Source organism: Chelonus insularis, unplaced genomic scaffold (genome assembly GCF_013357705.1).
Source record: "Chelonus insularis isolate UGA/USDA-ARS -01 unplaced genomic scaffold, ASM1335770v1 contig_26_pilon, whole genome shotgun sequence".
NCBI classification, from domain to species: domain Eukaryota; kingdom Metazoa; phylum Arthropoda; class Insecta; order Hymenoptera; family Braconidae; genus Chelonus; species Chelonus insularis.
The window spans coordinates 3,745-29,142 of record NW_023276457.1 but is presented as its reverse complement, the minus strand read 5'-3'; the positions used below and the strand labels follow the sequence as shown (position 1 = coordinate 29,142).

Here is a 25,398-nt window from a genome sequence, read left to right as displayed (position 1 = left end):
TGTTTTGTTTATTAAGCTTATCGTAATATTCTTCGAAAAAACCAGACTAAAATTTTAGTATGTTACGAAATGGCGATTTGTAATGATCGAAATTATTTATAGAAAATACATTAGGTTTTTGATTTAATTTATATTTTTATTCATATTTCCTTAGGTTCTATATTTTTTGATTAATCTGTCTATACATTATCTTAATTCAAATTGGTGCAAATTTGTATATAATCTTTAAATTGTTTTTCTTTTTCGATTTAAAAAATACAACATACATGATGTGTATAGAATGAAAGTGTGGTTAAAGCACCAATATTTTCAGCAGTTAAAAACCAGTACTAAAAATTGCAATAAAGCGCCTGCGCAAGTTTGGGTGACATGTAGGAGCAACAGAGACGTGTATTCTGCCACATAAAGTTCATTTTTTGTTATTTGTATTCATTTTGAAAATGGCTGATCTTAATAAAGAATTGAATGAATATCTTCTGAATAACAAAACCGAAAAACAACATAAACTACCAGCTCTACCAACGATAACAGTTTTAAAGCCATCATTAGAAAAATGGTTTAAAAAATCTTCAGAACCAAAATCAGAAGAATCTAGGTGGACAGAGAGTGCTCAAAGTTGTTTTCCTACTTTGGTTTGTTTACAAAAAGCTATAAATTTTTTTGCTGAAATAAAGTCTATTAATTGATTATTAAAGATTTCAACTTTTTTAAATAATAAAATATAATTTGCAGACTAGACTTCAGCGACTTACTGGATTTGTATTATGTATTTTGATGGGTATTCTTTGCTTCTGTTTATCAGCTATCTATGTACCTGTACTACTTCTTAAAGCCAGAAAGTTTGGTCTTTTATATTCATTAGGAAGTTTATTCATTTTACTAAGGTAAGCCGATAACTTATCTAAATATAATATTTAAATTAAATATAATTTTAAATATTTCAATTTATTTTTTCATTTCCAATAGTTTCACATTCTTATGGGGACCTTTGAATTATTTTAAATCTTTATTCACCCCTGAAAGACGTTGTTTTACCATCTCATATTTGCTAACATTAGGAGGAACACTCTATTGTGCATTGCATCTGCAATCAACACCACTGACTATATTTTGTGGAGTTTTACAAATAATAACATTATTATATTTCTTGGTGAGTCATATTCCAGGAGGAACTACTGGACTTATGTATTTTGGAAAATTATTCAAGTCGCCAGTTAGTTCAACATTACCTATATGATGTATGTTTTAAAAGTATAATTTTTTATCATAAACTACAAAAGACTGGTTTAATAATTTAGGGATTATTTTACAAATTTATCTATAATTTTAGTGAGCAAGATTAAATTTAATATTAATAATGTTAACTAGATAATTTGTAAAAATGTAAATAGCAATGATAGATTTTCATAAATTTTTTGAAATAAAAATTGTTCAAATTTACTTACAAAATTTTTTTCTTGCCTTTCACTCTGTTTGGATTTTTACGAATTTGTTTCACCTTCAATGGCATATAAGTATTATGAGGAATTTTTCTCTTTCTTGATTTTTTCAAGTTAACATTCCTGGATTTTAATCCTTTATTTTTAATGATATCTGTCGTATTATCCATGTTATTATTTGTAAATTCTTCTGTTGAATCAATACTTTGTTCGACTTCATGTTCTCTCTCTTCCTCATCCTGTAATTCATCTATATATCTTTTTCGTGCCAATACTTTTACATCAACATTATCTTTGTTAATAATATTCTCTGAGTTGAATGATATGTATTCTTCAGACGTTTTTTCTTCTATTGTGGAAGATATGTTATCGGATGATTGTGTTGAATTTGAAGGCAAAAATACTCTTTCTTTGCATGATATTCGATACTTGTAGATAGAAGGTTCAAGTATAAATGGTTTCACCTCAGTTACATCAACATTGACAATATCAGAATTATCTTCCTCCATTAAAGATACAGTTTCAGAATTTTTATCGTCAAATATTTGAAGGTTTCCCAATGCTTTTGGAAATTCTTCTATTAACTGAGATATTTTTGTAGACAATTTCAAAAAAAGTGACGAATTTTCACTCTCAATAGCTATTTTCTGAAATTAAATTCAAATACAATAAGTTAACGTTACAATTTTATTTTATTCTCGAAATCAAAGCGAACATAGTCAACATTACCTTTATAGCTAATGCAGCTGATGCAAATCCTCTTTTTTCTAAGGTCAACGTTTTTAAAGCAGGAATTATGATTACCGGAATGTCCTTGTTCTGTGCCATAATAATAATGTGTTTGAATATAAAGAGAGGATCAACCGATGAATCAAGTAGAATAGAACAAACAGTTTCTTTTTCTAATGCTTTAGTTACTGCATTAATTCCAAAAATAATACAGTTGCTAAAAACAAAATTAACATTAATACCTGTTCAATATATAAATAGGATATTAAGTACTTACAATATTTTATCTTTTTCTGGATTTGTTTGTGCATGGGAATTTCTTTTTCGAAGAATTTTTCGTTCATCTTTCGATAAACCTCGTAATTGGGCCCAACTTAATTTAGAATCGTTTCTTTTTTGAGGTAATAACCTATAATTTTTTTTAAGGAAATTATTATTAATATTAATTTTATGTAGTTAAAGACTTTTTAGTTTTAATAAATATAATTACTCTCTTAATATTGCTTCTAATTCCTTTATCTTCTTTTCTGTTCTTAATATAGGCCTGAAATGAAATAAATATATAATTAGTAATATTTTTTATAATATTATAATCGATTGACATACCATACAAATTCTTGTGGAGATGCCAAAACATTTTTTAGTCCTTTTACAGGTCCTTTTTTAACTGCGGATAATGACTGTCGTGATTTTTCCTGAGTGTCAGTTGATTTTTTCATGTTTTTTTAAATAATCTAATTTAATGTTAATGATAATAACTAAAATTTTGTCACATTATAAGCTTAATAATTATTTTAAATAGCTATAAACACTGTAAGGAAAGTGTTTTTTTCCATAAAATTTAGGTTAAGAAGTCTTGAATACACAAATAGTGAATTTTTAAAATATAATTACAATCTTTGATTGTATATAAAATAATGCTTATGTTTTATTAAATCAACAATTAAATTATTTAATATTTGTTACAAAATATTTTTACTATTCGCATAATATTTGTAATGTTCACATAAATATTAAGTTTACACGTGCTCACAAATAAAAACAACTTTTTTCTGACATTTGATGTGATGATAAAATAGTGACAAAAATCATAATATGTAAGTACTTTGTTACAATTACAGAGGGAGCCATTGGATAATGCTGCTCGAAATTATCATCCATCTTAGAAATTCTATCTTTTCTACCATCTTGGTGCGTGATTCCGGCGCTTCGAAGTGCAGTCAAATTGTTTTTTTATATATTAATTAAATTACTTTGATAAATATTTATTAATAAATTTTAAAAATTAACCATGGCCATAGAAGAATTGAATACACCAAAAGGTTTAAAAAATTTGGATACTTATCTCTCAGAGCGTAGCTACATTGAAGGGTAAATTGTTTATGCACACGTGTTAACCATATGCAATAAAAATGCTTTATTCAACTGAATTCCGTATATTTCATAAAATATGTTCAAATAGTAATTAAATAATATTTAAAACTAAATAAATTTCATTTACAGGTGGCAAGCATCTCAAGCGGATGTAGCAGTTTATGAAGCTCTTCAAAAAGCTCCACCAGCTTCGAACCCTCACGCACTAAGATGGTATAACCACATCAAATCTTACGAACTGAAAAAACTTCCTGGAGTAAAAAAAATACCAGCTGCAATTGGTGGTGATAGTGCCGCGGCAGCTCCAGCGGCTAAACCCGCCGATGACGAAGATGAAGACTTATTCGCATCAGATGATGAGGATGATGCAGAGGCAGCGAGAATCCGAGAAGAAAGATTAAAAGCCTACGCTGAAAAGAAATCGAAAAAACCAGCTCTTATTGCTAAATCAAGTGTTGTCCTTGACGTAAAACCGTGGGACGATGAAACCGATATGCAGGAGATCGAAAAGAATGTAAGATCTATAGTTATGGATGGTCTTGTATGGGGAGCATGTAAGTGTTGTTTGAAATATTTCAATTTGATCATGACATAAAAAAAAAATGATGTAAACTAAAAGTTTTTTTGTTTTATATTCGACAGCTAAATTGGTACCAGTTTGCCATGGGATCAATAAACTGCAAATTATGTGCGTTGTTGAGGATGAAAAAGTATCTATTGATCATCTCGTTGAATTAATTCAAGAATTTGAAGAATATGTTCAATCTGTAGATATCGCAGCCTTCAATAAGATCTAAATGAGTTTTAATGTTCATTCATAAACAAATACATATTCATTGTTTTTAAATATCCGAGTTTTATATGTCACCTTCTCTTTAAAATAGTTTTTGATTTGTATTTTACATCAAATATTTTCAATTTTTATGCATAATATTTTTTTAAGTATAGTACATGCTGACAATTATATCATTATGCTGAAAAAATTACAGTAATTTAATAAATAATTAATTTCTTTGTCAATATATTTCTAAATAAAAAATCTATCATAAAACTATTATGGCAATCAATAATACCACGTCAAGTTTAATGATTCACAAAATTTACGAAAAAGGTAACAGAACATGTGAATTGTAATGTAAAATTTATCAATTACTCAACATTTTCATATTACTCAAAACTCTAGTCACGACTAGAGCCATTGTCTATCGTGCTTTATTGTTGGGATTTCACAGATATTTATCTAAGAAGTATAATCTATTATATTAAGAAATAAAGAATATAATAATTAAAAATGCATTAGTAAACTGAAAAAGTAATATGACATTTCTAGTTTACAATGACTCATAATTTACACTGTCCAGTGTAATATTAAATGTTCATATAAGTATATTTGTTTGATAATTATTTTCTACATTGATATTTTTATTTTATTTGATCAACTCGTTCGAGAACTAAGAACTCAATGATATATGTATATGTTCTTGGATTCCCCACTTTAGGATGACTCCTTGACATTGGAGCAAATGAGTATATAAAGAGAAGGTCCAGCAATCTGTATGCAGTTATCAGACTGCTCTCTAAGCTTATAATATACGAAGGTGCTCTCAAATAGAATTTTTTTGTTTCATTAAGAAAAAATAACATAATAACAATGAAAGTTACTCTTTTGTTGTTACTTATTTCATTTGCTTGTGGTAAGTTTTTCATTACAATTAACTTAATTATAATTATACAAAATTATACGTTTGAAATGTCCAAGTTATAATTAATGTTAAATTCATTTAATATTACATTTATTATCTATTTGTTATCATACCTTATCATGTAGAAAAAATCATTGTACCATTTAAATTTTATCGCTTTTTTATTATTAGAATTTGCAAATATACATACTTTTTGAATTAAAAAAAAAAACCAATTTGACATTAAAATGAAATATACAATATATTATCAAAATAAATTTAATATTTTAATTTTAATCACTTAACATGTTATAATTTATATTAACAATGATTTTAATGCACGATCCGGTTCTGCCAGTTATCAATTATTGAAAAAATGTCGCTCATAGGATTTCCCCAAGGTCACATTCTAGTGTTTGGAATTTATGCTAAATCACAACTTACAATATTATCGATTCTAAAAATATACATTTTAAATTTGTATGCACATCACACTAAACAGCGTGAAAAATGATCAGAATAAAAATAAATTAATTTATTATCTTGTAGCTCAAGACACCTCTTTAGATACCAAAGCTGCTCCAGTACCACACCAACAAATTTCTAAAACCTGCTTCGGATGTATCTGTGAAGCTGCTTCAGGATGTGACACACAATCTGGTTGTGTTGGAGATGTTTGTGGTCCTTTCCGTATAACATGGGGTTATTGGAGTGACAGCGGAAAACCTACTCTTAACGGCGAATCCGCCGATGCTCAAGGCGGTAATTAAAATAATTCTTCTTTAATTCCTTTTCTAACTATAATTACGAATTAATTTTTTATTTCCGTAATTGATTTTAGTAAATAAAAAATCATTCACAATTGTAATTAAGATTCATTTATTACATAATAATTTAATTACAGCTTGGACGCGGTGTGTCAATGATCCTTTCTGTGCCGCCGATGCAGTTCAAGGGTATATGGATAGGTTTGCTCAGGTAATTTAGTAAATTGTATTGTAAAAAAATGAACTATAAGAACGAAAATGTTTCTGATAATATATTTGACATTGCAACTTGTCTTTTTAGGACTGTAATGGCGATGGAGTAATAAACTGTGATGATTATGCACGAATCCATTATCTTGGTGGATATGGGTGTAGTGGACCACTTCCTTTAAAATACGACAATGCCTACAAAACTTGTATGGCACACTTTAATCATTAATTTTAATGACAGTATATTTTAACTACATATAAAATTTTTGTTTTTTTTTTATTCCTTGAAAACATGACACTATCTTCGATGAAAGATTAATTTTAATTTTTGAAAAAATAAATGGATTTTACTAAATACTTTTATGATTATTATTTCAAAGTAAAGTTTTTGAAGAACGTTTGTACAAAATTTTATCTACTATTTCCCCTCGTTCAACTAATTTTTTAGTTTCTTGTTCCGGAAATGATTTGGAATCAACATTTTTTAACAGAAAATGATTAATAAATAGTCTAAGTCCTTCACGTAACATTTGTAATTGAGGTGACGTTGGTATTCGTTCGAACACTTGCAAGCAAGCTTCAGTATTATCATGAAGTAAAATTCCGAACATTGTTTGTCTTAAGAGTCTCATTGTTGGTTTGTCTAACTCACCAAATTCAATTACTTTCAACACTGTTAAAGGTAATCCTTTTTCAATAAACAAATAAATTAAAAATTTAGATAAATTATGAATTTGAACATTAGTGTAAGTATTTAAAGTTTTTAATTTATCCCACAATGAATATTGCAATGACATCTGAAATAAAGACAAAACAATTTATTAAATAATCATATCCCATTAAAAACGTATAGATACATTGTAAATAAAAAAATCAAGTACCTGATATTTTCGGTCAGAATCGCAAAATTTCTGTGCCAAGACAGCATAATATGGATTAAATACTTTCTCTTGGAGGCAGCATTTCATGATAACACTGATAATTTCTCTTTGTTGTTGGTCTCTTAAGTTCAAACGACTTATTTTTTCAAAAGCATCTAAATAGTCTTCAGCAGTCATGAGAATGCAAAAAATGTTTTTTCTTATTTCAGTATTCATTCGTTGTTTGCGAGCTAATTCTAATAACTTTTCGCTGTATTCAACTTGCGTATCAGATACTTTTTCATTTTGTGTATTATTTATTGTTCCTGTCCATGCTGATCCAACTACCCACCATTTACCTCTTTCATTAGATGTAAGTAAATCAGTTAAAGAAATGTTTAGCTGCGTAACAGTATTACCTTTACGAAGGAAGCTTTTCAATATTTTCTTCAAATGTTCAACATGAGTTGGATCATATTGCGGTATTTTATTCATATTATTATTTTTAATAGCCAATAGAACGTCTAACATGAATTGTATACGTGAATTCGATGATTCAGTGGATTTAGCTTTTTGCTGTATTTTTAAAATGAGATGTTTTAAAGCTAAAGGATCGTCTTTCCTTAGCTGAAATCCTATAGTCTTTAATATTAATAAAATTAATTCTATTTCTTTTTCTGTAAATTTATCAATTAATTTATCTAAAATTTGATAAATAAGTTGAGATGCGTAGATTTTAAAATTATATAAATGCGAAAGCATCAATATCAAATTGTCTACTTCTTTATTTTCAACATCTTGAGTTGTTTCAATTAGCTCATCAATTTTTTTCACTACTGTTAATAAAAAGTGTGCGCCAACTTCCGTTCCAACATTAGCATGAAGAACAGTAACTAACAGCATGTGCTCCGCAATTAGCCGATCTGGTGTCATCACTGTAGAGACTATTGACTCCAATAAAAGAGTAGATATCAATTCATTCATATCATTTCGACTATTTGACATGTACAGCTCTTCAATCTGGAATAGAAATAATTAGGATAAACACTTTGGTAATTTAGCAAATCAGGCCGATGCTTTTATCTAAGCAATTTTGTTTCGAAAATTATTTTGATAATTTTTTCCTAGAACTCTTTAATTAATGTATTATTTAAATAAGTATATTAAAACTTACTTGAAGAGCAATACTATGTAAGTTGAATTCTGCTAATCTATTTACAAGACCTTTCAACTGTTTTTTGAGCCTTGCTAATTTTTCTTCGTCAGTAGAACTTTTTTTCAAATTTTGTAATCTTGCTGCTGGTGGAATGTATTTATTTTTATTGTCCTCGGATATTACATGCCCACTACTATCTCGTTTTCTTCCATAAATATCATACCAAGTTCCATTTTCTTCTCCCTCCGTTACATTTTTGTCTTCATCATCTTCACTTTCATTTTGAATCTTGTCATGATTTCGATTTTGGTCGAGGTCATTATCATCTTCATCCTCATCTGAAAAATCCTCATTTGCATCTATCTCAGACAGATTGTCATTTGTATCCATGCCTGATGGATAATCATTTTCATTCATATCTGAAAATTCACTGTTCATACTCTTGTTGTCATCATCACTACTTTCCTCATCGCCCTTACAAAGTAATTCCTCATCAACATCATGTTTTGTTTTGGATTTCTTCAGTGTATTTTTTACATTTACTCCTTTTGTAACCATTTCGAAATCTTCATCGAAATCTGACTCAATATCAACTCCAAGTAACTGCTTTTCAGTTTCTAGAGCAAATCTCCTATTTTCTCCGTCACAAAAATCTAACAAATAATCTAAACCATCATCAACAAATGATTTGGGTACAGTCTTACTTTTTCTTTTATTTAATCTTAATTGTTTTTCTAAATGTTTAATTTCTTTATCTTCTTTTTCATTATCTTCTATCAGACCTATTTTTCTATGTTTTTTCATTTGATTCTGAAGATGTTTTAATTCTAATTTTTCTTTTTTTAACTCTCTTTGCATCACATCTACATTTTTATTATTATTGTTAGTATTAGTATTACCATTGTTCTTAATTTTATTGTGATTTTTATTATTTTTCACAATTTTTTTAGCAGTGACATCAAACTTTTCATCTGATGAACATTCAGGGTTTAATACAAACTTTCCTGGAATGTTTTTTTTCTTTGCATAATATTGAGCACGATTAATTTTTTTTTGTTGCCTCTTTTCTTTGCGCAACTGTTTGCGAGTTTTTTCAATTATTTGTTTTTTTTTATTTCTTTTTATTGTCCTCGATTTCATTTTATTGTCGTGTTTACTTTTGAACTTTTTAAAGGTCCTAACCTCAAACACTAACACGTGGGTTACAAAAACTACAAATGCAGCTACATTTGCACAAGTACATGACACACATAAAAAAATATATAAAGGAACTACGATCTTAATATATTATTCAATTTAGAATCGTAATTAAACATTAGTTGTTTATAAAAGATAAATAATTCGAGCTGTTCACAAAATTATTCACTTTTTCATTTTGTAATTAATTTTTGCACCAACATCTAGTTGGTGCTTTATCTGTTTACATTTTTATCGACATTTGATAAGATAGTTTTCAAAGATAAATTTAATAGATGCCGTTATTTGTTTTTTTTTTTTGTCTAAATTTTCAAATAATAACAATTAAATATAATAGATTTTCTTTTATTTTCAATGTGAAGTTAGATTATGTTATTTAATAGAATTCAGATTTGAATAAAAAACCTTTTAACGTGAGATTCGTTGTAGAATAGTTGATAATTTCACTAATGTTTTCATCGCAATCAATGATTGAAAATATTTAAAATACAAATAACGCATCAGGAGAAAATAGAAAAATTCACTTTAAATTTTAAAAAAGCATGGAAACTGTGAAGGACTATGTAGAATGTTTGAATACTCACTGGATGGTAATGATCATAGCTGGTTTATACACCCATGTCAGACAAATATGTATAATAGGACTATGTTTCGAAGACAAAACAGTATTTTATCCAACGTATTCATCTCTCCTTTTTACTTTTTCTGTCTTATCAGTAATTGCTGAATATAAACCTTGGCCAAGATCTCTCAAAAAACCACCAGCATATCTTTTATACATATATGAGGTAATTAAATCATTTGCAAATATCATTTTGGAATTTACTGAAAGGTTATTGCATATCTATATTTGTTAATTATTGATACAGATGTTAGTAGCATCTTTGGTTGCGAATTTAACAACACGTGTCATTTGGATGCCACTTTTAAATTCAACTTGGTATCTGACTCAAGAATCTAGTGAATGGGTGAGTAGCTACTGATAGTCTAGAGATTTCATAAATAATTATCACAGATGACCATAAACTTTTCAGCTTAAATGGGCTAATTCAGCAATGGGGTTAAACAATAAATCACCAATTATTCAGTTTGCAAACTATATGGCAAAAGAAGATGCAGCCTGTCATGTAACATTATGTATATCGATACTTTCATTTTTGTGGATGATGGATGCAACAGAATCGCTTGATACGCTTCTTGATTATATGACAATGTAAATTTCTCAATTGATGTTTAGCATTTAACACCAGCAAATTATTTATAAAAATTTATTATTTATCGATTAACGCTAGAGAGATTATTTTTGAATAAAATAATATTTAATAATGAAAAAACATAATAATTGTTTGAAAAATTGTATATTTGAGATTCAATTATTTATCAATAAAATTAAAAATTAAATACTTGTATACTACAGGCCTTGATAAGACAGGGCATTAGGGTTTCTTGGATTAAATTTTATGTTATATATTAATATATATTTTTGAGAATTATTCTGTGACATATGTCAATGTAATGAAATTGGATGTGACATTTAACCAAATTCAGAGCCGTTCTTCCAATCATACACATACTGTCGCATAAATGATTTGATTAAAACAAAATTATCAACAAGATAGAAATATATCAGAATGTCCAAGATTTTATGCACACTTCCAGCATTAATATTACACGCAATGGGAGTATACATTTTTCACACATGTCTTTCACCTTCAATCGAAGAAGGAGACGAAGAACAAATTACAAAAGGACCAATTGTAAGAAATTTGTTATTCATTTTTGGGATTTATGTAATAATCATTCAAGTTTCTCTTTTTCCACCAACATTTCAACATCCACCAGCATCGATTTTATGCCTCTATGAAGTGTGTATCCATTGAATTATAATGATAATAATAAAATAACTAATTGTTTAATATCTCTTTTAGTTATTAGCAACATTATTTATCTTGGAATCTTGTTTGAGATATATTTGGAAACCTCTCGATACATTTATGTTATCAACTGCGTCAAAATCTATTAGTCACGTAACGTAATTCTATTTTATTATTTTTTTAATAATCATCAGATAATGATTATCAATAAATAATATTAATATGATTTATCCAAGAATTTGTTTAATTTAAATTTTCTTAAATTATTTTAATCAGCTGTTGAATAATTGGGACTTAGAACAAGCTGATGAATGGATTGAAGACCATCCAACAGCAATGCAAATTGTACCATTCCTATTCAGTATCGGGTTTTTTTTGACATCACTTCATGTATCAGAGGCTGTGGATTTTTCCATTATCATGTAAATATAATTTTTTTAACTATTTTACAAAAGTGATATATAATGACATAACTTGGTATTATGATCTTTAAGGAATTATGGAATTACCGTTTTTGTAGACGTTATTGCATGGAATCTTTATCAACGTTTATTACAAGAAATGGCTGATAACATTTTATTATCATCTTTTATTAGTAGAAAACATAAACTTATAAATAGAGGACAACAAACAGTCTCGATATGTAAAAATTGTAAATGTTTTAAGGAATAATGAAGATATAAAGTTGAACCAAGGAAACCCTTGATAATTATATTAATGACTATAACAATAGTAGTGATATAAAAAATAAATTACTTCAAGATATTTTTATTAAAAAGAAGGCATTTATTTTATCCAAACTAAATTATAATTAACGTACAAATAGTGTAGATATAATAGTGATAATAGTAAGTAATTAATAATTAATATCATAATTCAATAATTATAATATGTGTATGCCCGATTATACTGTAGATTGTTATTTCAATAAGTTTATTAGTAATTGTACTAATGAGATGTGTTCAGTGGCAGTGTATAGAATTTATTTTTATGATACATTAGTGTTGATTGAATAACATCTACAGTAAACATATGAGTTTTGCAATTTTGCAAAAGTACTATTAATTAATATAATAATATTCAGTTATGGTTTCATTTTATTAACATTATGAAGACAATAATAATAATGATCATAATAATAAATATAAATATTAACGATTCATTTTATGTATAATACACAATACACAACAGTGCTCTCTAACGATTTTTTTTTATTTAATGCCACTGTACACATACTTATAGACGCAATTTACGCTTTTTAGTGATAAAATCTGTTTATCTGCTTCAATTTGTTTACTTATATGTATTTTTTTTTATTTCCGACTGGTCAGTCTGTTGGAATACTGTATCACTATTTTATTTCTACATTTTCATTTATTAATTTAATTGAATTTTTAACTACTACAGATAGGAACAAAAATTGTTCGTATAAAAAGAAATAATTATATATATATTTTTTTTTCAATTTTTTGTTTAGTGGAAAAAGAATAACTATATTTGGGCATTCATGATGGAATCGTATAAGTATTCTTATGTTGACTTAATAAATATTAAATGTCATACTAATTATACGATAGACTAGGAAGAGGATTTTTTTGGATTAAGTATATATAAAAAAATTAATATCACAAATTATAAAATGATAAATATTACAATGATAATTAATTTTAAGATGTTATAATAATAATAATAATAATAATAATAATAATAATAATAATAATCTCATACAATATTATTGTAATAGTACGTAAGATAATATGACAAATTTCTTAGAGAATTCTGTTCCATTGATCTAATTTTTTTTTCCGTAATTAATTATTATAATTACATATTCATACATCGATCGCACTTTTCAGTACCACTTATACAAATAATGGTCACGTCGACTATCTAAATAGTAAATTGACTATAAGAATATCTCATTGAGAATTTTGCAAGTCAATTGATTGAAAAAATTATCAAATGCTTTGAGTTTTTTCTCTTTAAATGCATTTGACTTCTCGTGAGATATAATATTCTTCACTTATTTTTAAAATTACTTTTATAGAAAGTACACATGCGATATTTCTCTCGCACTCGATTCATTCATTAGTTTGTTGTTTGTCTCATATTTTTTACACAACAAATATTAAAAAAAATTTTTTCTACATAATAATAAAAATTAAATTAGTTATAAATTAAATTAATTAATTTATCAAATCGTATAAATTCATACTTTTAAAAAATTTTTTTTTTGGTTTAGCGTTGATTAAAGAATATAATTACATGTGCACGACAATGACATATTTTCTCCGAATATTTATTAATAATACATTGTGAAATTGATCTTTGTAGTTTCTACGTATTAATACTTGATAACGATGATTGTGCTCATCAATAGTGGTAGATAATTGATCAGTCAATGATTTCTCGTTTCATTAATAGTATTATGGCAAACAACGATAAAATGACAGTAAAATATTCATTAATAACTATTTTTTGTTGCACCGGAACACACATTTCTGATATTTAATTTGTATTAATAATTGTATCAACAGTTCAATATAATTAAAAAATTACTCCATTATTAAATAAAAGTTAGATTAAAAATTTGAGACTTTTATCTTATGTACGTAGTGTTGAGATCGGAGTTCGTTACATGTATAAAATAGACAAACTTTCAGGTCTAAATTACAATTATTTTTCTTTGGTATTGGTTCATAGAAATATTCGTGAAAGTTTCAAAAATTTCATAAAACCAAAACATGACAATCAAAACAATGAATAGTGATTTAACATCGGTAATAAACAAATATAAATAATAAATAAATTTATACAAAATTCTTACAATTATCGTATTTATAGGAATGATGACTAAGTATATCTTCATACTGCATAGTTTTTAAAATTTATGCAACTTCCAGTGCAAGTAACAATTTTCTTTCGTTTTTTTATGAGCTTATTATTATTGCAATATTATTCATGCTTTAAGGTAAAATAAAAATGACAGTTGGGCATAATATATAGATCTTTTAGATTTCTTCAAATTGTATTTATTTACCGCACATTCATTTTTATCTCTATTTTTATCATTCCTTGAGACAGTCTATATGTTAAATAAATGATAAAAAAGATTCTTTATTTTTATTTGTGTTTATGCCCACTGTACCATTTTTTACCTTATTATTTTAAAAGATTTCTTTTCTCCGTTTATATGATCCTGTCATATTGCATCTATAATAATGCAGGCACCATTGTAGTCGCATAATGGACTAATATTCACTTATTCCTCTTCTTCACTTTCTTCAGCTGGACCATACATATCTGCAAGTTTGTCGAACCTTGGACCCCATGCGCCCAAATATTCATAATCGTGTTGTTCATCATCAGTGCCTGCAATTAATTTATTTAATCATTTATTATAATGATAATGAATATTTATGCCATAATAAATGAGGATTTGATGTAAATATAATTATACTTACCAGATGCTAACGAAGACAATGAGCCAGCAGTACTGCCACCTCCTTCGTATGCATAATTCCGAAGATCATCAAACGGAGGAGCATTTGGATCACTGTCAGCTCTTTTTTTATGATCTTCTATGAAAATTCCGACATTTGGTTCTGGCCCCAAAGTATCTAATAAGCAGTAAAAATTTTAGTGATTCAAACATTCACTTAGACATTGCTGTAAAAAAAAAATAGACTAATATAATTTACTCACATGCAATTTTACAGGATGTAAGTTTTGCATTCATTTCAGGAATAGGCCCACCAATAGGAATTTGTAATGGTGTAATATCAAATGCTGTCATGTCATCTTCTCCGCCTCCTTCATCATCATAATTAATAATGTTCTCTCTTACATCATCGTCTGGCCCTGGATATTTAATATGAGCTTCTCTTCTTCTGTTGTAAACTACAAATACTAACACTAAAACTGCAAAGTAAAATTATAATAGACATTTTTTAGAAATTGAATTTTTATACTAATATAAGAATGGGAAGTAAAAAAATAACTTACCGAGAATAACCAGAAGGCATACTAAAATAGCAGCAAGAGCACCCATGCTTAATTTTAAAGTTCGACCTTCTTGAATCAATTCGCAGTTTTCACCCCAGAATCCATCAGGACAGATACACCTATATCTTGTTCTAGGGTCTTGATTGATACACCTTCCACCATTCAAGCAAGGATAGTCAATACATTCATTTTTATCCACACACCCCTTACCATCCTGAGATCGAATTCTCCCTTCACCACATCTATAAAAAATTATTGTGAATTGTTTGTTTATTTTTACTCATGATTCTACAATTTATAAAAATGCGATAAATGTATTGATTCACTTACGTGCAAGCGTGTGCATTCCAGAGATCAATACACTCGAAAGGTTCAGAGCACATAACATTAGCACATGATTTGTTAGAAGGACACATTCTCTCGAGATTTCTAGCCATTATAGCTTGACCCCATTGAGTTCCATTCATTGCTGGTGGTAGAGGAAGATGTTTACCATCTAATCTTATATCATCCAAGCACCCTAATAACAAAAATATTCCAATTTATTTTTTATCACACTTTTTTTTTCTTACCAGATGCCATTACTCTGTATTATTGTTATAAAGTAGTTTTTACCTTTCTGAAAATCAGCGTAAACCTCAAAAGTTCTGATTCCAGTGTATTCAGCTTTACCTCCGGCATAAACTCCTTCTTGTTTGTCAACTAAAAGCCATTGATGGCCCTCAAATGAAAATGTTTCATTAAACCTTCGTCCTTCACCACCATCTAATTCCAATGTTGCAGCAGAACCGTATCTTGATACTCTTACGGTATGCCATTGGCCGTCATTTACAGTTATGGCACTAAGCCAAATATCTCGTTCTTCAACTCTCAAATTATTTAAATTATATCGAAATTGTAGTCGAGCCCCTTTGATCTGTAAAATAATTAATAACCATTGTGTATTATTAAATTGATCGATAAATAATATGTAGAAGATTAAAATTAACTGTATTTAAAAAATGTATTTCATTTTCATTATTCCAAAGAGAAAAAAAAAATTGTTTATAAACCTTTACAGACTAAAAATATTTTACGAAATCGGACATATGTATGAAAATGTAGTTAATAGAACTTAAATATTTATGTAAGTAATTAATATATTTTGTATGAATACTAACTTCTAATATTGCATATTCCCTATTATGCTGATCACTAGCTCTAAAAAGTTCTCCATGGTTTTCTCTTGTTCGGAAGCGTAGTTGGATTTGCGTTGAATATTTATCAGGTTCAAATGATAACGCGTATTTAATATAACTTTGTTGTTTAAAGGTTGTTGGAATAGTTGGTGTCATACAACCAGGTCCAGTCCATCCAGGATTACATTGGCATCGAGCTTCTGTGAAGCTACCGACGCAAGTACCGTGCTCCCAGCATCTAAACGTTGAATCTTGATTGTTACAAATTTGATCTGTTTGAGGACAACCAGCTACACTATGTCTAGACAGTCCTGGATGAGCCAAATTGTAAAGCTTGCTATTGTGGAAGAGATTTCTTATACATCCTTCGAAACCTTTTCCAATCGGTCGTGTTTTCCATTTATACTGAGTAGGATCAAAGTGCTCAACATAAAGGCCACCGAGTTGAAGAGGCGCATTTACATTCAGGTACTCATTGAATGGTGGAACTGTGCCTGTTGCTTGACAAGATGAATCATTGAAAGTTGGCGGCGTTCCATCTTCAAGCTCAGTGATTACTGCCGATTTACAAAAGTCGACAATCAGTCTAACTGTTTCAGTTGTCCAAAATATATCTAGCCGATGCCACTCGCCGTCATCTAAAGGTCTTTGTGGTTTTACTTTTAATTCTAAAGTTCCTGATCCGAAATCAATTAATAGCCTGGGAACGCCTCGGTCCAGTTCGATGGAAATGAAATCTAAATCAATAATGTGTTGAATAGTTTTTAAATTCTTTTCTAAAGTTAACGCAGATAATTATCCAGATAAGTTTGATAAACTTACCGGAAACCATAACTTCGTCTGACTCTGGAGGTACAATAGGTCCATTGTAAAGTAACAACCCGTCGGGTTTTCTCGTGATAAATTCAAAACTGAGGTGACTGTTGTCACACATTTCTAAAGCTGGATACCAGGCCCATCCGTTTCCTCGGAAGCTCCTAGTAGTTTGTTGACACCTTGGACCATTATATCCAGGAGGACATTGGCAACTAAATTCATAAAAAATTTTATACTATTATATGAGAAGAATTAAAATAAATTTATGATATATTTATTGTTAAAAAAGAGTGTAAAATAATTAATGTATATAAATCTTTTCCCTTACGTTAATCCATATCGTCCTTCAAAGCATCGTCCATCGTTGTAACAGGGATTATTTCTGCATGATTCGCTTGTACTGAAATTTCGAGCACCGCAGGTACATTGTGGAATTACATTAACTCTTACACCGACAAGAGCAGTTTTATTAGCATTTACCATATATGGTACATTGTTAATGTCAAGAACGTTGGTACAACTACCTTCACACATTTCATTTTCATACAAACACTCATCAATTCCCACCATAGTTATGTTTATTCCAACATCCTTTTCAATTTCTTCTCGATGCATTAAAACAATACCATTCAGACGAACTGGTTTATAGTAAGGAGATCCGTAAGCAGCAAATCTAATATCGGTTAATGGTGGATTGCTTCTTCTCAATTGAACACTAAAAATGTCCACATTTTCTCTCTCTATATCCAATAGAGTCACTAATTTATCTTTAAACAGATCTATTTTACTTCTTGTTAATCGCTGGTTTTTATAATCCCATACTCGTATGAAATCCTCATCTGATATTCCCGATATGCGAACTGAACCCGAATTAATTACTGCTTCGTGCGGTATTGTTTTTACAGTCACTGTCACATTAGCTGGCACATCAGTTTGTGTGTGTTTTCGGTCATATACTTTAAATCGCAAATGATATTTTCCGTCATGTGTGCCCGATTTAATTGAAATCATTCCTGTGTCCTCATCCAATTTAAATTGAGCGTGTTCCAAACCCTCCCAATAGAATTTTTTATCTGGTAAATCCCAATCATCCAGATCGTAGACGTAAACTCGGCCAATTTCCGTATCAGGTGATTGTTCCTACAAATCGTATTACGAACATTTATTATTATTATTATTATTATTATTATCAAAAATAAATAATAGAAATTTTTAATCTTCGTTTATAAAATTAATTAATTATTCCAGTTACTTATAATTACAGTACTTTAAGGTGTGAATAATAAATATTTATTATAAAAGAAGTATCAACTTACAGCATAATTATATACAAGTATTTCTTTGGATCCTGGTTGCATTTTATTATCATTTATATCACCGATAACAACAGTTAATGTACTTGTTCCTGCCATAAGTGGTGTTCCCGAATCTTTAATGACGATAGGAATAAAATATTCTTTTTGTAGCTCTCGATCGAATGAACGAAGTGATGATACAATGGCCATGCCATCACCATTAGCACCCTCTGAAGCACGAAAAAAATTATGAATTAGAATATGTTAAATAAATATACGTATATTTAGTAAAAAAAAAGAAGAAAACTTGAGGATACATACTGTTATCACTTTCAACTTTGAAACTCGACTTAATGATATCATCAGCATTAGGATCCATTCTAAATGTGAATGGTGGACCGTTGCTTTTAGATCTGTCGTCATTATCCGTTGCAAGAATTTCGATTACTTTTCTTGGTGTAGCATACTCAGGTAGGATGGGTCTATAATCTCTCAAAAAAGTTGGTGGATTATCGTTTATATCTTGAACAATAACTGTAAGGGTTGCTGTAGCAGTTTTTGGCGGAATTCCATCATCAATGGCAAGAATTTTGACCTAATGATAATAAATATGGTTATGATGACAGTAATTATTCCAAGTCATTAATTTAAATCTTTGATAAAAAATAAACATTAAAAAAAATACATTTTTAATATATTGTATAAAATATTTTCATAGCAATAGTTGAAAAGAATCTGAATTGTCTTGAAAATTTAACGAGTAAACATTGAAGAAAAGAATTTACGCTTAATGAATGAGCTATTCAGATTGATATTAATTAAAAGAATTTATTTAAAGTTTCCGGTGATATTATATTTATTAAAGTTTTTTTTAAAGAAAAAACTAGAAATAAAACGTGTAACATCCAGTTTTATGTTATGAAAAGAAAAAGTTAATTAAAGTTAGTTTACTAAAGATGCTTTGGCGGAGAGAAACGAATAAAATTAAAGAAACATATAAATTGCATATTTACTTGATGCCGTGGGGTCTCTTCACGATCCAAACTTCTCTGAATGGTAACAGTACCGTTTTCGTTTATGTGAAATTGCCGTTTACGGTCAGAAGTACGATCAATGGCATATGAAACTTTGCTATTACCACCTTGATCAGGGTCTCTTGCCTTAAATGTTTCTAAACTATTTCCAACAGCCGCGTCTTCTAGCACAGTGGTTTCGATATTAGACTTCTCAAACTGAGGCTTATTGTCATTTATGTCACGTAATTTAACTAACACCCAAGAGTAAGCCACATGATATTTATCATTATCATTGTCTTCACCCTGAAAATGTTAAAATTCAAATATATTCATTGCAATTCAATGTTGGAGAAAGTATTTTTTTTTGGTATAAAGTAAGTAACTTGATTGATTTATAGCTCCACTACATTATAGAGTAAAATAATTAAAGTGTTGAATTGTACAAACCTTATCATTAACTTGAATTTTAAATCTGAAGCCATTACTCTGTAATTGATCTTCGAAGTCTAATGGCTGAACTATTTTCAGAGATCCAGTACCATCGTTATTTCTTACCATCGTAAATTTATCTGCACCAAATCCACTATTGTCAAGTACCTACAATATCATGAAAGTATGTGATGTTAGTGAGTCAATAAAACATTGCTATTAGAATTCATGCCAACTTAAAACTCAGCAAGATATTCATTTGTCTACTTCAACTATCTTTTGAAGAGAAAAGTACATTTCAAGATAAATATAAGAAAAAATGTCAAAGAAAACAACTAGCAAGCTATATTTCTTTTGTATTTTATCATAGTATTCTATTTTTTTTTTTTACTTTATATTGGAATTTGTTGGTTTCATCGTCGTCGTGAACGGTCACAGTAAGTATCGGTGTATCCGGTAAATTTGTGCCATCTGTTTCATCCACTTCGGTGAACCACTCATCCTTGGTGAATTGTGGAGGCATGTCATTTATGTCTTTTACTCGTATCGAGGCCGTACCGGTCCCTAAAAAGAATTACTTAATAATCCACAGACAAATAATAATTCTTTTATCACGACTATCTTGATACTTTTCACAATCATTATTCTTCCAATGTTTAACTTTTTAATAATAAACCACTTCCTGGATCAATATTTAAACAAGTTTGCTGATAATGAATTGGTTTTTGATTTTCAAATATATCAATTTTTTCGTTTTGTTATCAGCATTTTCAGTAATAAACGAAAAAAAAGGAAATGAGAAAAAAAAACATACCTTTTAACGATCCTCCATCTACCGCTACTATTTGTATGGAATAATCAGGCGTTCTTTCCCTATCAAGGCAACAAACGGCTGTTTTAATAACTCCAGTCTCGGGTTCAATTTCAAAAATCGGTGAACCTGTTTCTTCTTCAATAACGTTTTTTTCAATTGAGTAAACTAATTTTGCATTTGTTCCTTCGCTTGGATCGTCATAATCAACTGCTGTCATAGTCATAACAAGCATTCCTAGAAAATAATTCACGTTTGAGTTATATTCATTGAAAAATTGCATCTCTACATCATAAATATCTTTCGAAAATAATGCTTTCAGTAAAAACGAATAATACCAAAAATTTATTAGGATTAATTGAGTAACTGCACAAGTTTAAAATTAATTGTTATGCTGTGAAAAAGCAATTTAACAGTTTGAAAGTTTTAGCAGACTTTTTTTTATATGAATAAACATTTATAAAATTAACAAGTATTATTCAGGAAATAATAATATTAGTTAATGTCTGAAATTCAGCAAACAAACATATCGATTTTATAATTTCTTTGATAACAAAGCAAATAGACGATTGACAAATAATCACCTGCGGTGCCATTCTCTGTAACATTGCCATGGTATACGCCCTGAGGGAATATTGGAGCATTATCATTGATGTCTTTAAGATTAACTTGAACGTCAGCATAACCGACAAGTCCTTCTCCTCCTTCATCTTGTGCGAACACTGTAAAGCGCCACTGAGGTCGACCATTTGGTTGGTCTCTATCTAATGGCTATAAAGTAAATAAATCACCGTTAATTATGTATCCTTACCGTGTATACTCATCTATCTATATATTTACCTTTAAAACATAAATTTCGCCAGTTGTACGATTTATATCAAATTTACTATTTGCTGGGTTATTAGGGTCTATTCCCTGACCCGTTAAAAAGTATACAACATTTTGGGGTCTATCTTTATCTCCATCGGTGGCTAGTACCTAAATACCCAATTTTTATTGATATTAAATCGATATTGATTTTGAAGAGTTATGGTTCTAAATAATTATTGGTACACTCAGAAATTTTAGTGGCCCAAAATAATCAGCAAAATCAATTTAAATATAGTGAATAGACATGAACTGATGAATGATTGAATATTATTATTTTTGAACATACTAAACTAAACCACAAAATAATATGTAATGCTTTTAGTAAATTTTTATAACTTTATAATTTATAATGACATCAATAACTTGTTTATTCATCAACTTTTGACCCTGCTAATATAAGATAATTGATTTTATTTTTTACTCTCTAATTACTTTCTTAAATGCTAATTTTTTCTTTCAAAACTTTTAATCATCTTCTGATGATTTAGATCCATATAACGAATAGTTTAGTGTAAATAATAAAGAAAGAAAAAATATTTTGATACCTGGAGAACACGCTTTGGTAAATTCCTATCATCTTCTTCAGTGATTTGTGTTCTATAAGTTGGTCGTTCAAAAACTGGGGGATTATCATTTACATCCTTAACATGAATAACTACAGTAGTATAATTTTCTCTTAGATTGTCTGATGCAGTTAATTTAAGTTCATACTGAAATTGAAAATATATATATATATATATATATATAAAATAAATAAAATAAAAACAACAAGTATTACACTGACAATGAAAAATGTTACTTGCGAATTTGATATTGACATTTATGTCGATGATATCGAAAAATTAATCTTACAGTACTTGTAGTTTCAATACTCACTCTTTTTCTTGTTTCATAATCTAATGCTCCTGCCACATAAATGGCCCCAGTCATATTTTTTACAGCAAAAGCACCACCTAAGTTACCGCTCGTAATCTCATATCGAATACGCGAGGCTGAAAAGATCATTAGAATATTCACATCAGTATTATTAGGATTATCATTATTATTTCATAGATTATCGAGCTTTAATGGCATTGTTAATAATTAAATTAATATTTTTATTATATAATACTATTTATAATTGTTTCTCTTTGCGCTACGATTCCGAGTACAATGGACTTTTAATCTTTCAACGTTTTTTAATCTACATTTATTACATTTTATCTAAAAAAACAAGGATTTGTTGAAACTGTTAAAGAAAAATATTAACTATATTTCTTTTATACAAGATAATTATATGAACAACATTTTTAAAAATAAAATTTTTTTTTTAACCAACATTTATTTACTATAAATTTACGTAAACTGACGATTGCATTGTTGCACGAAAGCATTGTTGAAATTGCAATATTGAATATCAAAATCCCGGATGCATGACGAAGAACATAATGAAACTTTGTTTTTGGAATATGATTTCACACTACATGAAAAAAATTACTTTAAAAACTCATCTCATGTTTAATAATTGATAATGTTTCGAGTGTAAAAATAATGAATTTGCCCCCAGTTAGGTAGGACGATCGTTAATTATAATTTGAATATTTGAAGAGTAAAATAAATATCGAATAAGTTAAACATATTTACACTCATCGTGATCCTTGGCGGTAACAGTGAGAACTGTATGCTGAATGTCTTCATTTTCATCTACTTCTGCCTCGTAGAGGCCCTTATCAAAGTATGGTGGATTATCGTTTTTGTCAGCTATTCCAATACGGATGAACTTTGTAACTGAAATCAAAATAATAAAAGACAATAGTCAATTAGTAAACCGATTAACTAAGAATAGCCTTGAATAATCAATATTATTTTTACATAAAGTACTTTGACCTAGTTCTATTTTCAACATTTTCTGATCATTTTTTTGCTTCTTAATGAATGATTGGATTGGTCTTGATTATAAAACTTAGTTTTTGTTATTAATTGATTTGAAATATCCATCTATAATAATTCAATAATATTGAAATATTAAAATTTTTTTCAAATTTATCTGCTTCTGTGTAACAATGCATTGCTCATAAATGTATCAATAAGTATTCCAAGTATTCATCCTCATTTATTGCTCACCTTTTTTACTTCAATATAGCGAATTCTCTAAAATGCAAAAGATTGATACACTAAAGAATATTTTCTTCGTTCTCCAGTAATTTATAATATGATCGGATTTGACATGAATTTCATTGAATTTTTCTCCATACGTATTTGATTTTTTGTACCAAAAGCTCTTCGAATTTTAAATATTAGAGTTTTTTTTATTTTTTCTTAAATCCTTAATACTTTTCCATTAAAAATACGGTAGAAAATTTTAACAGTGAATCATAAAGATTGAATAGGTATTGAAATTTCCATATTTGTTCCATAATTCTTATGCCACCTACTTTTTCTCAAAGAAAAAAAACTGAAAATTTTTACAACATATAATATTGTAGAATACTTAAAAAAATAAAATAAAATAAAAAATGAATTTCTAGAAAATTGAAATCGAGGATATGTAATATACTTCTGCATGAGAAAATAAATATGGAAGCCTTTAGAAATCCTGCTTATTGGAATCTATACTACTCTATTTATAGTAAACCATGCTGCATCTTTTTATTTGAAGCCAAGACTTCAAGACTTCAACTTGAAGTATATAAATATGAGATGGAAATAAGTAAGGAGAATGTTAAGAGCAAGTTGAGAGTCTCGTTAAGTCAGTTGAACCGAGTTTCTAGATAATTAATCAAGTGTACAAACTGCTATTGAACAAATAGTGTTACTCTAGCGTTCATTTCTCTACTTTACAAAAATTCAATAATTCGTATTGACGTTATTTAGATGCTCATACAGTATATTGTATATTTGTCCAACTACCATTAATCATGAACGAGCTACAAGAAGCCAGCTGAATAAAATATTCATCTGACTATTAAAAAAATATATTTAGCTTTAAAGAGCTTATGAATTTAAAATAGAGCTTTTAAATGTCTTCTATAAACTTTTGCTGACTAAATATTTCAAACATACTAAGAGTTTCATTCATTTTGTATATAATACATTGATAGAGTTAAATAAATTTTCAAATATTTTACTTCTTTATTAATAAAAACATTAATTATTAAAAAATACTGTATCCATTGTGAAGAATAATTTAACTGAAGTATTCTGCTCAAGTGATGAGAATTAAGAAAAAAACAAACATTAAATGGTTGAAATTAGGGAACAAAAAAATTTGATAGATAACGATAGTTATTTAGTTGTGAATAGAAAATTTGAATATAGTTTGGGGCAATGGTGTGGAAAATGCAAGAATAGACTTGAAAAGAACAAGAGGAACGTATTTTCTAAGGGTAGCTATTGTCTGGTTTAATTTTGTTGGTGGCAGGGATTGAGGTAAATGTTAAAAAAAATGGATCTGCTCATTCATTAATAAAGCATCGAATATTTTTTTTTTTTTTTAAGAAATGAAACTTTTTTTTTCAATAATAAGCTAGTGTTTGGATTACAATAGGAAAAAAGTGATTTAATTTTGAATTACACAATTAGAAAGAATGAATGAAATATATAAATATTGACAAAAGACTTATTCAATTAGCAAGTGTAAAAAAGAAGTTGGTAATTTTCTTACAATATAGTTTAGTTGGATATAGTATTTTAAGTCAGAAAATACTAGAA

The 25,398-nt window shown here is 28.4% G+C and overlaps 7 protein-coding genes and 1 long non-coding RNA gene across 9 annotated transcripts; 5 read left to right on the top strand and 3 right to left on the bottom strand.

Moving 5' to 3' along the window:
* The first annotated feature begins 413 nt into the window (after positions 1-413).
* LOC118065116 (vesicle transport protein SFT2C) lies at positions 414-1,392 on the top strand. The gene is made up of 3 exons (XM_035080187.1): positions 414-632; positions 733-884; positions 967-1,392. Exons 1-3 carry the CDS (start codon positions 441-443, stop codon positions 1,235-1,237), a joined length of 615 nt encoding a protein of 204 aa, XP_034936078.1. The 5' UTR covers positions 414-440; the 3' UTR covers positions 1,238-1,392.
* On the bottom strand, positions 1,097-3,161 carry LOC118065115 (uncharacterized). Its single transcript, XM_035080185.1, has 6 exons — positions 2,775-3,161; positions 2,659-2,712; positions 2,446-2,577; positions 2,169-2,385; positions 1,446-2,086; positions 1,097-1,229 (listed from the first exon to the last, which is right to left on the bottom strand). Exons 1-6 carry the CDS (start codon positions 2,885-2,887, stop codon positions 1,226-1,228), a joined length of 1,161 nt encoding a protein of 386 aa, XP_034936076.1. The 5' UTR covers positions 2,888-3,161; the 3' UTR covers positions 1,097-1,225.
* Positions 3,162-3,333: 172 nt separating this feature from the next.
* eEF1beta (elongation factor 1-beta) lies at positions 3,334-4,389 on the top strand. Its single transcript, XM_035080177.1, has 3 exons — positions 3,334-3,539; positions 3,672-4,096; positions 4,185-4,389. The coding sequence occupies exons 1-3, from the start codon at positions 3,460-3,462 to the stop codon at positions 4,337-4,339; spliced, it is 660 nt and encodes a 219-aa protein (XP_034936068.1). The 5' UTR covers positions 3,334-3,459; the 3' UTR covers positions 4,340-4,389.
* A 697-nt stretch (positions 4,390-5,086) lies between these two features.
* Positions 5,087-6,558, top strand: LOC118065099 (lysozyme-like). The gene is made up of 4 exons (XM_035080164.1): positions 5,087-5,236; positions 5,774-5,986; positions 6,129-6,202; positions 6,293-6,558. The coding sequence occupies exons 1-4, from the start codon at positions 5,194-5,196 to the stop codon at positions 6,428-6,430; spliced, it is 468 nt and encodes a 155-aa protein (XP_034936055.1). The 5' UTR covers positions 5,087-5,193; the 3' UTR covers positions 6,431-6,558.
* Positions 6,087-9,584, bottom strand: LOC118065100 (nucleolar MIF4G domain-containing protein 1). Its single transcript, XM_035080165.1, has 3 exons — positions 8,236-9,584; positions 7,083-8,081; positions 6,087-6,998 (listed from the first exon to the last, which is right to left on the bottom strand). The coding sequence occupies exons 1-3, from the start codon at positions 9,355-9,357 to the stop codon at positions 6,576-6,578; spliced, it is 2,544 nt and encodes an 847-aa protein (XP_034936056.1). The 5' UTR covers positions 9,358-9,584; the 3' UTR covers positions 6,087-6,575.
* A 288-nt stretch (positions 9,585-9,872) lies between these two features.
* Positions 9,873-10,702, top strand: LOC118065105 (uncharacterized). 2 transcript variants are annotated; one of them, XM_035080173.1, is made up of 4 exons: positions 9,902-10,004; positions 10,132-10,202; positions 10,284-10,382; positions 10,449-10,702. In XM_035080173.1, exons 1-4 carry the CDS (start codon positions 9,983-9,985, stop codon positions 10,629-10,631), a joined length of 375 nt encoding a protein of 124 aa, XP_034936064.1. In that variant the 5' UTR covers positions 9,902-9,982; the 3' UTR covers positions 10,632-10,702. The 2 variants fall into 2 exon arrangements, with proteins under 2 accessions (XP_034936063.1, XP_034936064.1); XM_035080172.1 differs by having other exon boundaries at positions 9,873-10,202.
* An 879-nt stretch (positions 10,703-11,581) lies between these two features.
* Positions 11,582-12,922, top strand: LOC118065090 (uncharacterized). The gene is made up of 3 exons (XR_004690135.1): positions 11,582-11,710; positions 11,783-12,136; positions 12,766-12,922. It is a non-coding gene; the product is annotated as an uncharacterized lncRNA (long non-coding RNA).
* LOC118065089 (neural-cadherin-like) lies at positions 12,909-23,473 on the bottom strand. Its single transcript, XM_035080143.1, has 20 exons — positions 23,332-23,473; positions 22,585-22,700; positions 22,254-22,418; positions 21,679-21,816; positions 21,423-21,609; positions 20,842-21,075; positions 20,419-20,591; positions 20,046-20,195; positions 19,596-19,901; positions 18,904-19,177; positions 18,604-18,812; positions 17,616-18,427; positions 17,294-17,499; positions 16,454-17,208; positions 15,909-16,209; positions 15,624-15,813; positions 15,294-15,535; positions 14,994-15,209; positions 14,753-14,908; positions 12,909-14,660 (listed from the first exon to the last, which is right to left on the bottom strand). Exons 2-20 carry the CDS (start codon positions 22,636-22,638, stop codon positions 14,551-14,553), a joined length of 4,878 nt encoding a protein of 1,625 aa, XP_034936034.1. The 5' UTR covers positions 22,639-22,700; positions 23,332-23,473; the 3' UTR covers positions 12,909-14,550.
* Between the last annotated feature and the right edge of the window lie 1,925 nt (positions 23,474-25,398).